We start from the raw sequence: 14,924 nt of genomic DNA, 5'->3' as shown, positions 1-14,924 counted from the left end.
GATGAGATAAATTTTCCCAGCTAAAATGGAAGTAAAATCTTGTCAGAATTAATTGAATACCCAATAACAATGAGATTGCAAAATTGGCTAATCAATTAGAGCAGCAATTAGTGTGGGCTAAGCGTAAAGTTTCAAGTTGTTTAATGCAACATTCTAGATGTAACATAGTGGTTTTTGGCGAACAATCCATTAACAGATAATAAGTTTCTTTAATACATCATTAATTTAAAATTTAATATGCCTTTATTTTATATTTTGAGTTAAGATTATTGGGAATCAATTTTCATATATTGAGACTAGTCTCATTTTTAAATGATTTTAAGGTCGTGTTTCTTTATGTCAATCTGATGTATTTAAGATGAATAATTTTAAGATATTTTTTAATTGAATTAAATCCTTATTAATTCAATTAATTGTACTAACCCTATTAAGTAATATATTTAATTTATGTATAATTAGAATAATGTAAATAATTAAAAAAGTTATGGGATATATACAAGCAAAAAAGAAATGCTACAAGCAGAAAAGAAATCGCATAATTATACAATAGACAAAACATGCATGATGGAAGAAAAATACAGCACCATGCCTAGTCTGGCTTGGTCCAATGTCACTCACTTAACAAACTCAAATTTAAATCACAGTCTCCTAATTTCCTATAAATTAAAAAAAAAAAAAAAAAGAGCACCATAAACATACAATAGAAAGCCAGATTATTGCACATCTAGGAAACTAGGTAGAATTAGAAGTTGCACTTGCAGTGGTTAAGGACTGAGGGTTGACACTTGAGCCCGAATTGAGGGCCTCAGAGACACCAGCACCAAGGGATGAAGATCCGGAAAAAGTATTAACGTTGGCATCATCATAAGAGGCAATATTTTCCGGCGTAAGCATCTCTAATTGCAATTTGGGCAATGGAGCTTTGGCATTGAGTATATCAAGAGCTTCCCTAATTGATGGACGACGAGAGTGATTTGGATGAGCACAAGAAAGCCCAACAACAATCAATCGTTCCATCTCCTCCCGAGCATAATTTTGGTCTAGTTGTGGATCGGCTGCACCAAAAGTATTTCCTCTTCGATACTGCTCCCAAGCCCACTCCACCAGTTTCACCCGACTTTTTACACCATTTTCATTAACTGGAGCTTTTAAAGCAGGCCTTCCACTTGCTATTTCCAGAACAACTACACCAAAGCTATAGACATCTGATTCTTTAGAAGCCTTGCTGGTTAGCAGATACTCCGGAGCAATATATCCCTCTGTCCCGATCAACGTTGAAGTTTCTGAGCCTTGGCCATGCTCGACGAACGTAGCCAGCCCAAAATCACCAAGCTTAGCATTGAAGTTAGAATCCAGCAAGATATTGCTAGACTTGATATCTCGATGGAGTACACATTGTTCACATTCTTCTTGCAGGTAAAGCAGTGCCGTGGCCAAGCCCAAAGCTATACCATATCTCTTCTCCCATGTCAACAGGCATGTTTTGTTAAAAAGATGGAAATCCAAGCTCTTATTTGGAACGAACTCGTAGATAATGAAAAGTTCTTGCTTGTTGCGGCACCAGCCAATGAGTAGGACCAAGTTCCTGTGCCTCAATCGGCTGATGGCTTTCACTTCTGAGACATATGCTTTTAAACCCTGATGAGACTCTGAAGTAATAATCCTCTTCACGGCAACACAAGAATTGTCGCTCAACATACCAATATATACCCTTCCAAATCCTCCCTTTCCAAGCAGCCTTTCACTCGCAAAGTTATTGGTTGCAAGAACCAATTCCTCGTAGGAAAAGCTTCTCGGTCCGTTCTCCTTCTCAAAATCGTCATTTGAGCTGCCAGGCCCATTTTCTGTCTGTCTTCTCCTCTTCTTGCAACAGACATACCAAACCAAACCCAAAACTGACAAAACCGAAATCAGAGTTCCACTAATACCCAAGACAGCCCATATCCATACTTTGTTCTCTCTTTTTCTTGAGATGGCTGCGGTGGGCCTGACCCCTTGTGTACCAGTTTGGTTGGCTAAATTTTCATCAGATTGTAAGGTTGAGTTAAACTCCCAAGTGAGTATCTCATGCTCCTCAAACAAATCTATGGTGGTGGCTGCTGAGAAGCCTACCGTAACCCATTCTGATAAAATTTTTCTAAAATCTACAATGTAATAAAGGTCATACGAATCATTTCTCGAGTAACTTTCTTGATAACCATTAGTTACATGAACACTTAAATTTTTTGAGCTAGAATTATATTCAATCCAAGCTTGAATTATTCCTGCATACTTAACATCATTCCGTGTCCAGTTTCTGAGATAAACAGACTGCAATGAGTTGATATCAATACCTATGTGATCATTTCCATCTGCAGGATCCCAATTAGGACTCCAGGCAGTGTCAAATTCCACGGCAACAAATGGAGCCTGCACATTGGTAGAGCTCAAAAGGCCAAGACGTCCTCCTCCTGACGAACGCTGAAGTTTAGAACCATTGTTGGTGAGGAAGAATGCAAATCCATTGCCTCTGCTCTCATTACCGTGGGCATTGATAATGAAGGAAAAATAAGTATTGAAGTCAGCAATATTCCCAGACTTGTCCCAAAGGTGAATTGGTTTGTAATATGTGGCTCGACCGACGTTATCACTGTCGGAGCCCAGCTTATCAAAGCTTTTGGTGAGTTGAATGCCTGCTTCTTCGGCATATGCGTCTCCCTCAAACTTAATCTCAGCCATATTTGGGCTGAATTTGTTGAAGTTAAAATCGATTGCGTCATTTGAAGATTGGACTTCGAAAGGGAAGAAGTTAAAGAAGATTAGGCTGATGATGAATGTGCAGAAAGACAGATGTTTGGAGGATTCCATGGTTGGGGAGGGCTTGGCAGCTTGAGGAGAAATTGCTTGCGAGTTTACTTATAAGCATACTTTCATCCCCTTCCCCTGCCTGTTGACTCGCCCAGACACAGTGGCTGTCCCAGCTTGTAGAGTGTAGACCACGGCCTTCCATGATAAGTATAGTGCTCGAGCTGGACAGATTCTTTTTTTTTTTTTTTTCTCGGATTTAAATGTGTTAAACAGTTGAAAATTCTTGTCAACACTAACTGCAGAAAATTAATAAATCAATATTAAATATAAATGAGTATAGAATACGTCTTAGTTATTTATTAATTGAATATTTAATATTTAAATGATTTAAACAATTGAAAATTCATATATGTCAACACTAATTACATTAAGTCATCAATAAATCGATATCACATAGAATACATCTTAGATATTTATTAATTAAATGTAAAATATTTAAGGTTTAAAACATTTAACATTTATATATTAAATTAATAAATTCAAAATATCAACTTAACATAAATTAAAATACATTCGGTATAAAAAATATGATTATTTTCTATGTAAAGAATTTATAAAATAAATATATAAAGACAATAATTTTATTTTTAAAGAAAAAAATAAATATATAGTTATTTTACACAAAAACTAATTATGAGAGTTATTATCAATGAGTTTGAGCCCAATCTTAGATTTAAAATTTTTTTAATTGTAAAAATCTATTAAATTTTTGAATGTTATGCTACAATTGATTTGTTGAATGAGTCTCCTTAGTTTTCTTGTACATCAGCGCCCCAGTCGGATGTGGAACAGCAACAAGCTGGTCTGCCGAACGGCTCGGCGCGAGGACTGACATGGATTGCAACGGCGGCCCAAGCTCGGGCACTAGAAATGCCCTCAAAGATGCCGTCTCAGCGATCGTGGACAGTAGCAGGTCTGGGCACAATGGGGCTCTCACCGTCTCTGGCACCCCCTTCCAGGGGACTTGAGCTTGGTCCGCTGCTGAGGATGCTTCTCCAGACTATAATTCGAACGTTGAGCGCGCCCAATTCTCAAGCTGAGCTCTTCCGAATAATTTAGATGAGCACAAGCGAGCCAAACAACAATCAATCTTTCCATCTCTTCCTCAACATAATTCTAGCATACTTGTAGATCAGCTGCACTAAAATATATCCACTTCGATGTTGCTTTCATATTCAATCCACCAATTTCATGACATTTCCTTTAAAAGCAGGTTTTCTAGTTGCTATTTCTGAAGCAACTACACCAAAGCTGTAGACATTTGATTCCTTGGTAGCTTTGTTGTTTTCAAGAGGTAAAATCCTAGCACTGTGGTTAAAATTGAAGCACAAATCAAAATCAATGAAGATAGTGACCTGGTTTTTGCTAGGTTGTTCATATTAATTGAAGCAATCAATGATGGGTTATAAGGGATGTAGGCCATTGCTTGGACTTCATGGCTATCACTTAAAGGGTCCATATGGAGGGATCTTGTTGTGAAAAATCACACCCACACAGAATAAAGGACACAAAATTTAACGTGGTTTGGCATAAACTTACTCCACCAACAAATCCACTATCAAGAAAAAATAATTACAACTAATAATTATTTTTCTCACCCTCAAAATCACTCAAACAAAACTCACAGGATTCAATACACATCTTCACTTTGTGAGCTCTTTACAACACATTCCATATAATAGCCAACCAATTACATATATATATAGGCCACTAAAACTAGTCCTCTTAGGACTCTAATTATTAAACTTTATAATTTAAATTCTACTAAACTTTCTGAACTAATTATACTTCCTAAACTAATTATACTTCCTAATTCCAATTGGACTTGGATTCTAACAATCTCCACCTCCAAGTCAAATAGAATTAGTATTCACAATCTCTGCACAAGTTAATTTTCTCTTGGATACTTTCTTGCACTCTTGATTGTTGATGTTGCTTCTTACTTCCACTTGCATTCTTTCAATCAATATGCTTCCTTCCAATTTGTAAAGATTCTTTGTACCAAATCTTCTCACCCTTCATAATCACAAAAGCACCTTGGCTAACTCTCATGACTCCACTATGAACCAAATACTCATAACCCAAAGAATCCAACTTACCTAAGGAAATTAAGTTCCTTTCAAATTTAGGAACGTATCTCACTTCATCGAACACTTTTACACGATCACCATGCAGTTTAATCTTCACTCTTCCAACACCTTCAACTTTCATCTTGTTTCCATTGGCTAGCTCGACTTTTTCTCCTTCCTTTTCTTCAATCATATCAAACCACTCCTTCTTTGAGCAAATATGGAATGGGCAAGTAGAATCTATTAACCACTCATCTTATAATGGATCTTTTGCCTTCTCCTTATCATTATCTACATTCAAACATTCACCATCAATACCATCATCCATTGTAATTGTAGTAATTCCTTTTTTCTTCTTTTCCATAACTATACTTGAATTGTTTAAACTTTGTAAGATATTTCTTCATCTTCATACAATGGTATTGAATGTGACCCTTCTCATGACAGTAGTAGCATTCTCTATCTTCAAGGTCTACCCGTGGTCTCAAGCTCGATCTACTATTCCTTCTCCAACTGTTTCCACGTGAATTGCTTCTACCATGACTAGAACCAGTAACAAAAGCTCCACTTTCATTGCTACTACTTGCCTTCTTGAACTTTTCATCATCCAAGATAACTGTGGTAACCTCCTCTACCTTCAAAGTCTCTTTTCCAACTGTCAAGGTTGTCACCAAGCTTTTATAAGGTTGTGGGAGAGAGGTTAGAAACAAGAGGGCTTTATCTTTATCATCTACCTTCACACTAAGACTAGCCAATTGGGTAATTAATTTATTAAAAATATTAAGATGATTTTTCACTTCAGTACCTTCATCCATTCTAAGTTGGTACAACTTCTTCTTCAATTACAAGTGATTTGTGAGTGACTTTGACATATACAGGCTCTCTAATTTCTTTCACAAAATAACTGGCGAAGTCTCCTTCAAGAGATTGTGCTTCACATCTAAGGCTAACGTCAATCTAATCATATTCATAGCCTTTTGTTAAAGCTCCTCCCAATTAGCATCTTTCATGATTTCCGGTTGTTTCTCATTCAATGTTTTAATTAATCCTTATTGTACAAAGACATCCTTTATAATGCTTTTTCACAGACTAAAATTATTTTTCTTATTGAATGGCTCAACTTCAAATTTTGTGCTTGCCATTTTTGACATCTCAAACTACAGTTGTGATACCAATTGTTGTGAAAAACTACACCCACACAAAATAAAGAATATCAAATTTAACGTGATTCATCGTAAGCCTACTCCACCAATAAATCCACTATTAAGGAAAAATAATTACAACCACTAATTATTTTTCTTACCCTCAAAATCACTCAAACAAAACTCATTGAATTCAATATATCTCTTCACTTTGTGAGCTCTCTGCAATACATTTCATATAATGGTCAACCAACTATACATATATATAGGCCACTAAAACCTAGTCTTTTTAGGACTCTAATTATTAAAATTCATAATTTAAATTCTACTAAACTTTCTAAACTAATTATACTTCCTAATTTCAATTGGACTTGGACTCTAACAAATCTTTTATCAGCTATTATACTGGATGGTAATAGGGGAGTACTACCCTTTTAGCAATTGTTTTTTTCTTGGAGAACCTTTATCATTGCATTGGAGGAGGCATGGAGGACAAGCGTTTGACATATGAATCAGCGTCAATGTTTGTTGATCCTCATTTGGATCTTTTTGCAAAGCTTACTTGTCTACTTGACTTGAAGCTTCCTCATTTCTAGGTTGCTTAACACTTCTTTCAACAATCTCCCATGCATCCAGTGATCCCAGTAATATGCTTTCACTCTAATACACCAAATCTCATAATTCTCCTTAGTAACTTTTGAAAATTGGAAAGGGCATGCTTGCATTGATTTTCTTTTTTCAAAGAGTGGATCTGATACCACTTTTTTCAGAGAGGAATTATCATAAACTGAATTCCTTAACTTATATTAATAATGAGAACATACAAAGTCTATACAATGACAACTAGACTATTTACATATTATAAATGCATTGAACATAGACACTTAAATATTAATTCATGTATTAAACTCAACACATAAAATTAAGACTTCATATAATAATTATTCTAAAATTAAAGTTTATTTTCTCAACACGATCTCCTCAAAATTGTGATTTGCGCTGCCTGGCCCATTTTTTTTTTTCTTTCTTCTCCTGTTCTTGCAATAGCCATACCAAATCAAACCTAACAAAACCAAATTCAAAGTGCCACTAATACCCAAGACAACCCATATCCACCCTTTATTCTCTCTTTTTCTAGAGATAGTTGTGGTGGCCTGACCCCTTGTGTATCAGTGTGGTTGTACAAACTTTCATCAACTTGCAAGGTTGAGCTAAAATTCCAAGCATGTCTCATGCTCCTCAAATAAATCTATGGCGATTGTTGTTGAGAAGCCTACTGCAACCCATTCATCTGTTAAATATTCTCTAAAATTTATAATATAATGAAGGTTATACGAATAATTACTCATGTAACTTTCTTCATAACCATTACTTACAAGAACACTTAAATTTTTTGAACTGGAATTATATTCAATCCAAGCTTGAATTTCTTCTTCATTACCTATATCATTTTGTGTCCAGTTTGTGACAACAATAGAGGACAATGAGTTGAGATCAATACTTATGTGATCATCTCCATGATCCCAATCACTTTAGCTAGTATTGCCTCACATAGAGAAGAACCATCACCCATGCCAAAATCATCATTGTTAGGGTGTTTTTGATACTTCTTGATCACTTTGACAATCTTTTGACTCAAAGCATTTTCTTCACTTTTAGATTCTTCCTCCTTAGAGAATTCCAACTTTAATTTGCCTCTATTGCTTCTAGACTTAGCTTACTGTGAATATCACCAAAAGGTAGAGGAATTATTGCTGGTGGAGGAGGAGGTGGAGGTGGTTCTGGCATACCTCCTCTATTGGATTATTCATACTCCCTCCTTAATAATGACAACATAGCCTCCATTTCATTGATCTTTAAGAACATAAGGTCTTGAGACAAATCTGAGGTTCCAAGCAGAGGGATTCCCTAATTATGAACAATCACATTAGCTTCACCACCTTTTGCCAGAGCACTAACATTATTAGCAGTAGCTTTAAAAACTATTCTATTAGTGTGCGTACCTATCTTAGCCATTAAAAACTAGAAATCAATTAACTAATAGTGGGAAAATGAAAACCTAAGAAAACAAACAATAGTGTAATTATGATTGAAAATAAGGAATCAGCCAAAAATGCTTGGCAATTTCTCACAAATGGCACCAACTGATGTTACCTATGATTCTTGGGTTAACAAACGATTCTTGTATAACCTGTAGCAAGAAGAAATGTGAGGTCAGTGGTCTAAGCAAAGCCACTCTGACGTTCAAGTTAGTAAATGCCTAAAGAAGAAAGCAAATACTGAAAGTATGAAAAAAATAAATTGTGTACCTTGGCTATTATCATGATTCCTATTTATAAGACAAGGGATAAGGCCTTTCCACCATACTTGAGATCTTGCTAACTCATATCTAGTAATTTTCCTCCATATATTGAGGAAACAAGCACATTATTAAGCGACATTCTCGATGGAGATATAGCACATCCCAATAACTAGCATCCAATTTTTAAGATAGTCTTTTCTTATCTGCACTTCTTATGCTTTATCTGAACATCTTATACCTTGTCTAAACACCTTGTACCTGATACACTTGAATTGTATAGATGTTTTTAAGTACATTTGTATTCTAAATCATTGCATTTAGGCAAGTATTTTCATGCATAGTAGTTGATTTCATTAGTTTTCATAAATTTTGTTGCCAAGCCCTTAATTCCATATTTTCTGCATTATTTCAGGTGTTTGGGTGAAGCCCCAAAGGATGGGAGTGCAAAGGAAAGCTTGAAGAGGTAAAAAGACAAAGAATTGTTGCTGATACAAAGTACACGGGTCGTGTAAATCAAGCCCCAGACTCGTGTAACTCTCTGCCAGAAGAAAGTCAAGAGAATCAATGAGAAACACAAGTACACGGGTCGTGTAAGTAGACCCGTGTAATATGCAGGGACTCGTGTAAGTCTCTGCAGGGCGCAAGCTTGAAGAACCTTATGAGAACAACAGTACACGGCTCATGTAATCAAGCCCGTGTAGTTGGCACAGACCTGTGTAACTTTCTATGCCAAAACAAGACCACGTGATTCTCTTCCAGCAAGTTACACGGCCCTACTTTACGGGACCCGTGTAGTGACACACGGGCCGTGTACTATGCTGCAGCCTGTTTTCTGACTCAAATTTCCCTCCTATTTTCTAATTTGAACGAGACTCCTAAAGCCTTTTGGACTCAAAATGACCTAACCCTAGAGCAACCAATATAAATGGAAAAGAAAACATCAGGAAGGGAGGTTGGTCATTGTCATCGGGACTGCTGTTGAAGGTTGCTGTTGTCGGGCTCTACATCAGCACCAAAAGAAGTTTTTCAGCTGAAGCTCCATAAGATCAAAGCTACAAACTCTCTTTGGTTCCTTCGTTTCATCTCCTTAGACAGATTTTTATTATTTTATTTCTTCTGCATAACTCTCTTTTTATTGTTTTTTTACTTTTTATCATGACATTTGCTGAACTCACCATGAGTGAGAAGTTTCTTATTCTGGATTTGGGAGAGTAGCTCTTGTAATTATTATTATGGATGAACACTAAGTTTTATTTATTGGATTTGAGATTCGTTTCTTGATTTAATTTCTTGCGATCTTAATGCATGCTATATGTCGGTACCCACTTAGTTATGATTGTAAATGTTAATTAAAGGACTGAAAGGTGAAGATTAACATTAGAAAATTAAGATCTTGAACCTAGGAATTCTGACCTAGACATAGGCTGATACCTTTGTGGAACCTAAAAATTGGTCAAAGGTCTTAAAGGATTTTAATTAATTTGATCACCACGAAAGTAGGGTTCGAATTAATTAGAATACACCCTAGATACCTTGAAAAAGGATTTAGGATAACTTAGGACTGATTTCCATCAGGGAAAACAATCCTCAATTCAGTAAATAAATGAGATAACATCCCTAGTAAGATTCAAGTGTGAAATCTTAATTCCAGAATTGCTTCAAATAAATCATTTCATTTTAAGTTTACCATTTTAGTGTTTAAAGTTAACAAATTTCATTCCCTAAGTATTCGATAGCCTAGACAATTAAGATTTCTGTGTAGATTAGTACTTGCTAAACAAAATTCCTTGTGGGAAAGATACTCGACTTATCACTTTATTACTTGTTAGCGATACGTGCACTTGCGGTGATTGCAAAATAGCGAAACAAGTTTTTGGCGCCGTTGCCGGGGAATTTTTGGTTTAGTAATATCAAGCGATAGGCGATTTAACTGATTTAGGCAATTATATTTATTATTTAATTTTATTTTACTGGTTGTATTTCTTTTCTTTTTCCTTAGGTGCCCGATCTGGTATATGACCAGAACAAAGCCAGAAGAAATTTTGAACTGTGATCCAAAAATAGACAGAACTCTGAAAGACATCGGAAGGGAAAGGAAACATCAAGAGCACAGTCAAGGAGATCCTAAAATCCCAACCCTGGCCGATAATAATGACAGACCAAGACTCTTGAGAGATTACGGAGCTCCATCTGTCCAAGAATTTCAGCCCAGTGTCACTAGACCCACAGTGGAAGCCAACAACTTTGAATTAAAACCAGCATGGCTCCAAATGATTCAACAAACCCAGTTTGTAGGTTCATCAACAGAAGACCCACACTATCACCTCCAGTGCTTTCTTGCCCTATATGATACATTCAAGATGAATGGAGTGTCTGATCAAACAATAAGACTCAGAGCATTCCCATTCTCCCTTCGGGACAGAGCAAGGAAGTGGTTGCTTTCTAAACCGGCTGGAACATTCACTACCTGGGAAAACCTCTCTTAAGCTTTTCTAGCAAGGTATTTCCCACCTGTAAAGACCGCAAACCTGAGGCTTGAGCTCAACACCTTCAGACAAAAGGAAGGATAGTCACTCTATGATGCATGGGAAAGATATAAAGACCTGCAAAGGGAATGTCCACACCATAGCATAGAAGATTGGCTATTGGTGCAAAATTTCTATAATGGATTACTAGCCTCTATAAGGAGCATAGTTGATTCAGTTACAGAGGGTGATCTAATGGAGAAAATAGTGCCACAAGCACTTGAACTTTTAGAAAGGGTTGCATACCATAATTATGAGTGGTCAAATGAAAGAGGAAATGCAAGAAAAACTGCAGGGGTCGTGGAAGTAGATGCCCTAAGCATGATAAATGCCCAGTTTGATCAGCTCACAAAGAAACTAGAAAGAATGTAAGCCAACGCAGTTGGTACAAATAGTCAACATGAGGACAACTATGAAGGAGGATACATGAATTCAGAATACAGCAATTTCAATGAACTTATAGAACATATGAACTATGTGAATAATGGAGGAAACTTCAACCAGAGGTAGCCAAACAATCCGTATTCAAATACTTACAACCCTAGATGGAGAAACCATCCAAATTTCTCATGGTCCAATTAGCAGAACCAGCCAATAAACAAGCAGTAAGGGTACAAACCTCCAAAGACTGGATTTGAGCAGGTCGAACTTTGCACAGCCATCACTACCTCTCCAACCTCAACAACCTGAACCAAAAATGACCATGGAAACCATGATGGAAGGATTCCTAGCAGCTCAACAACAACAAACTGAATTGATTAAATAGTTGACTTCCAAAATGGACCAACTTGCTACCCATAACAAGATGCTAGAGTAGGGGAGAGCAATTTTCGGTTTAAACTGAAAAACTGAACCGAACTGATTAATTCGGTTCAATCGGTTCAGTTTTAAAATTTAATCGGTTCGGTTCGATTTATAATTTTGATAATTTCGATTAATCGGTTCGGTTCGGTTATTTTCATAAAAAAAATCAAAAAAATCGAACCGAACCGAAATTATTAATATATATAGGAAATAAAAAAAATCGAATCAAATTGAATCAAACCAAATCGAATCGAACCGAAATCAAAGAAAACCGAACTGAACCTTTAGATTTTTGAGTTTTGATTTCTATTTTTTTTGTTTTTATGTTTTTATTATTTAGATTTAATGTTAAAAATATGAAATTTTATAAATTTCGGTTTGATCGGTTTAAAACTGAACCGAACCAAAATTTATCGGTTTGATTCGGTTTGATTTTCTCTTATCAATCGGTTTGGTTCGATTTTTAAAATTTTTTATTTTCGATTTTCGGTTTTGTCGGTTCGGTTCGGTTCGGAACCGAACCGACCGTTTGCACACCCCTATGCTAGAGAATGAAATCGCTCAACAAGCAAGTTCTTCAAGTAAGGCTGCTGGCAAACTGCCCAGTCAACCAGAAATGAACCCAAGGGAGCATTGCAAAGCAGTTGCACTGAGGAGTGGGAGAACTCTAGTACAACCAGAGGTAGAATCGACAGAGGAAATCATAGAAAAATCTAAAGACCAAGCAGAGAAAAAGGAGAAAGAAGCTAAGAAAGATCAGGAAGAGGAAGCAAGGAAGACAAAAAAATTACCAGAACCATACCAGTCTCCCCTACCTTTTCCTCAGAGATTTCAGAAAGCCAAACTGGACAAGCAGTTTGGGAAGTTTTTGGAAGTTTTACAGAAACTTTACATCAATATCCCCTTCACTGAAGCACTTTCTAAGATGCCATCTTATGCCAAATTTCTTAAGGAAATTCTGTCAAAGAAAAGGAAGCTAGAAACTATGGAACAGTAGCTCTAATAGAGGAATGCAGTGCCATTCTGCAAAACAAACTGCCTCCAAAGTTGAAGGATCCAGGAAGCTTCTCCATACCCTGTATCATTGGTAACAAGAAAATGGACAAGGCCCTCTGCGATCTTGGGGTAAGCGTCAGTCTAATGCCTCTATCAATATGCAAAAAGCTGAAGATCGGGGAACTGAAACCCACAACAATCTCATTGCAATTGGCTGATCGATCCATTAAATATCCTGTAGGGATACTTGAGAACATCCCTATCAAAGTGGGCAAATTCTTCATTCCAGTGGACTTTATTGTCCTTGAGATGGAAGAAGATGTCCAAATTCCTATCATCTTGGGAAGACCATTCTTGGCAACCGCCGAAGACATCATAGACGTCAAAAATGTACGGTTAACCCTCAAGGTAGGAGAAGAAGAAGTGGAGTTCAACCTGTTCGACACAATGAAACACAAATTTAAACCTGATGAATGCTTCAAGGTTGACATAATTGACGAACAAGTTAAAGAGGAATTTCATAAGACACATCCTAAAGATCCTCTTGAAGCATGTATTGCGCACAGCCACACAGTGGATGATGAAAATACAGAAATAGCAGCATGTGCACAACAGTTGGTAGCTCCTCCACCCCTACCCTTAGCTACGGTTTCCGAGATAGAGAAGTTGAAGGAGGAACAAATGAAAGGTAAGCTCCAAGAAAACTCTAAACAGGTAAAGCTTAAACCTCTCCTATCTTCACTAAGGTACGCATTCCTGGGCTTAAAGTCTAATTATCCTGTTATAATCAATGCTAGCCTGTCTAAGTTAGAAGAGGAAAAATTGTTAAGAGAACTTAGGATTCATAGCTAAGCATTAGGGTATAAAATAGAAGACCTGAAGTGGATCAACACTTCGATTTGCATGCATAAGATACCCATGGAAGAAAACAGTAAACCCACAATCGAACATCAAAGAAGACTAAACCCAAACATGAAAGAAGTAGTCAAGAAAGAAATTTTAAAACTATTAGATACAGGTATCATATACTCAATTTTTGATAGAAAATGGGTTAGTCTAGTACATGTAGTTTCTAAGAAAGGTGGGACAACTGTTATCCAAAATGCAAGCAATGAACTAATCTCTACTAGAGTAGTCACTAGTTGGTGAATGTGCATTGATTATAGGAAATTGAACAGTGCCACCAGAAAAGACCATTTCCCCCTCCCCTTCATTGACCAAATGTTAGAAATATTAGCGAAATACTCTTATTTGTGTTATCTAGATGGGTATTCGGGATTCTTTCAAATTCCTATTCACCTAGAAGACCAAGAAAAGACAACATTCACTTGTCCCTATGGAACATTTGCATATAGGAGAATGCCTTTTGGTCTTTGTAATGCCCCTGCTACCTTTCAAAGATGCATGATGGCTATCTTTTCTGATTATATTGAAGATATCATGGAAGTTTTTATGGATGATTTTTCTGTCTATGGAACTACTTTTGATGATTGCCTAGCTAATTTATCTAAAGTGTTGCAATGATGTGAAGAATCAAACCTGGTCCTAAATTGGGAAAAATGCCATTTCATGATAAGGGAAGGCATAGTTCTAGGACATTTGATATCAGAAAGAGGAATTGAAGTTAATAAGGCAAAAATTGAGATCATTAAAAATATGTAACCCCCAATATCAGTCAAGGGAGTGCGAAGCTTTTTGGGACATGCAGGATTCTACAGAAGATTCATCAAAGACTTTTTCAAAATAGCTAAGCCACTTACTAACTTGTTAAGTCAAAATGTTTCCTTTGATTTTAATGAAAATGGCCTTGTCTCCTTTGACAGAATCTCAGAGGCCCTAATATCAGCACCAATAATGCAGCCATCGAATTGGGAGCTACCATTCGAGGTGATGTGCGACGCGAGTGACTTTGCAGTTGGAGCAGTGCTCGGGCAAAGAAAAGATAAAAAGCTCCATGCTATTTATTATGCTAGCAAGACACTCGATGATGTGCAAATCAATTATGATACCACAGAGAAGGAATTCCTAGCAGTGGTATTTGCAATGGACGAATTCAGATCTTATCTCATCGGGTCAAAAGTCATTGTATTCACAGATCATGCTGCAATCCGATACCTTATGAATAAAAAAGAAGCAAAACCAAGACTGATTCGATGGATTCCACTCCTGCAAGAATTTGACATTGAAACCAAGGACAAAAAGGGATTCGAAAATGTAGTAGCTGACCATCTTTCTAGAC

At 36.6% G+C, this 14,924-nt stretch overlaps 1 protein-coding gene across 1 annotated transcript; it reads right to left on the bottom strand.

The window, feature by feature from the left end:
* Nucleotides 1-511: 511 nt before the first annotated feature.
* Nucleotides 512-2,966, bottom strand: LOC110670236 (L-type lectin-domain containing receptor kinase IX.1). Its single transcript, XM_021832214.2, has one exon. It carries the CDS (start codon nucleotides 2,845-2,847, stop codon nucleotides 733-735), a length of 2,115 nt encoding a protein of 704 aa, XP_021687906.2. The 5' UTR covers nucleotides 2,848-2,966; the 3' UTR covers nucleotides 512-732.
* Between the last annotated feature and the right edge of the window lie 11,958 nt (nucleotides 2,967-14,924).

The sequence above is a fragment of the Hevea brasiliensis genome, chromosome 8 (assembly GCF_030052815.1).
Source record: "Hevea brasiliensis isolate MT/VB/25A 57/8 chromosome 8, ASM3005281v1, whole genome shotgun sequence".
In the NCBI taxonomy this organism is placed as follows: domain Eukaryota; kingdom Viridiplantae; phylum Streptophyta; class Magnoliopsida; order Malpighiales; family Euphorbiaceae; genus Hevea; species Hevea brasiliensis.
This window is presented reverse-complemented; position numbering and strand designations above follow the sequence as displayed.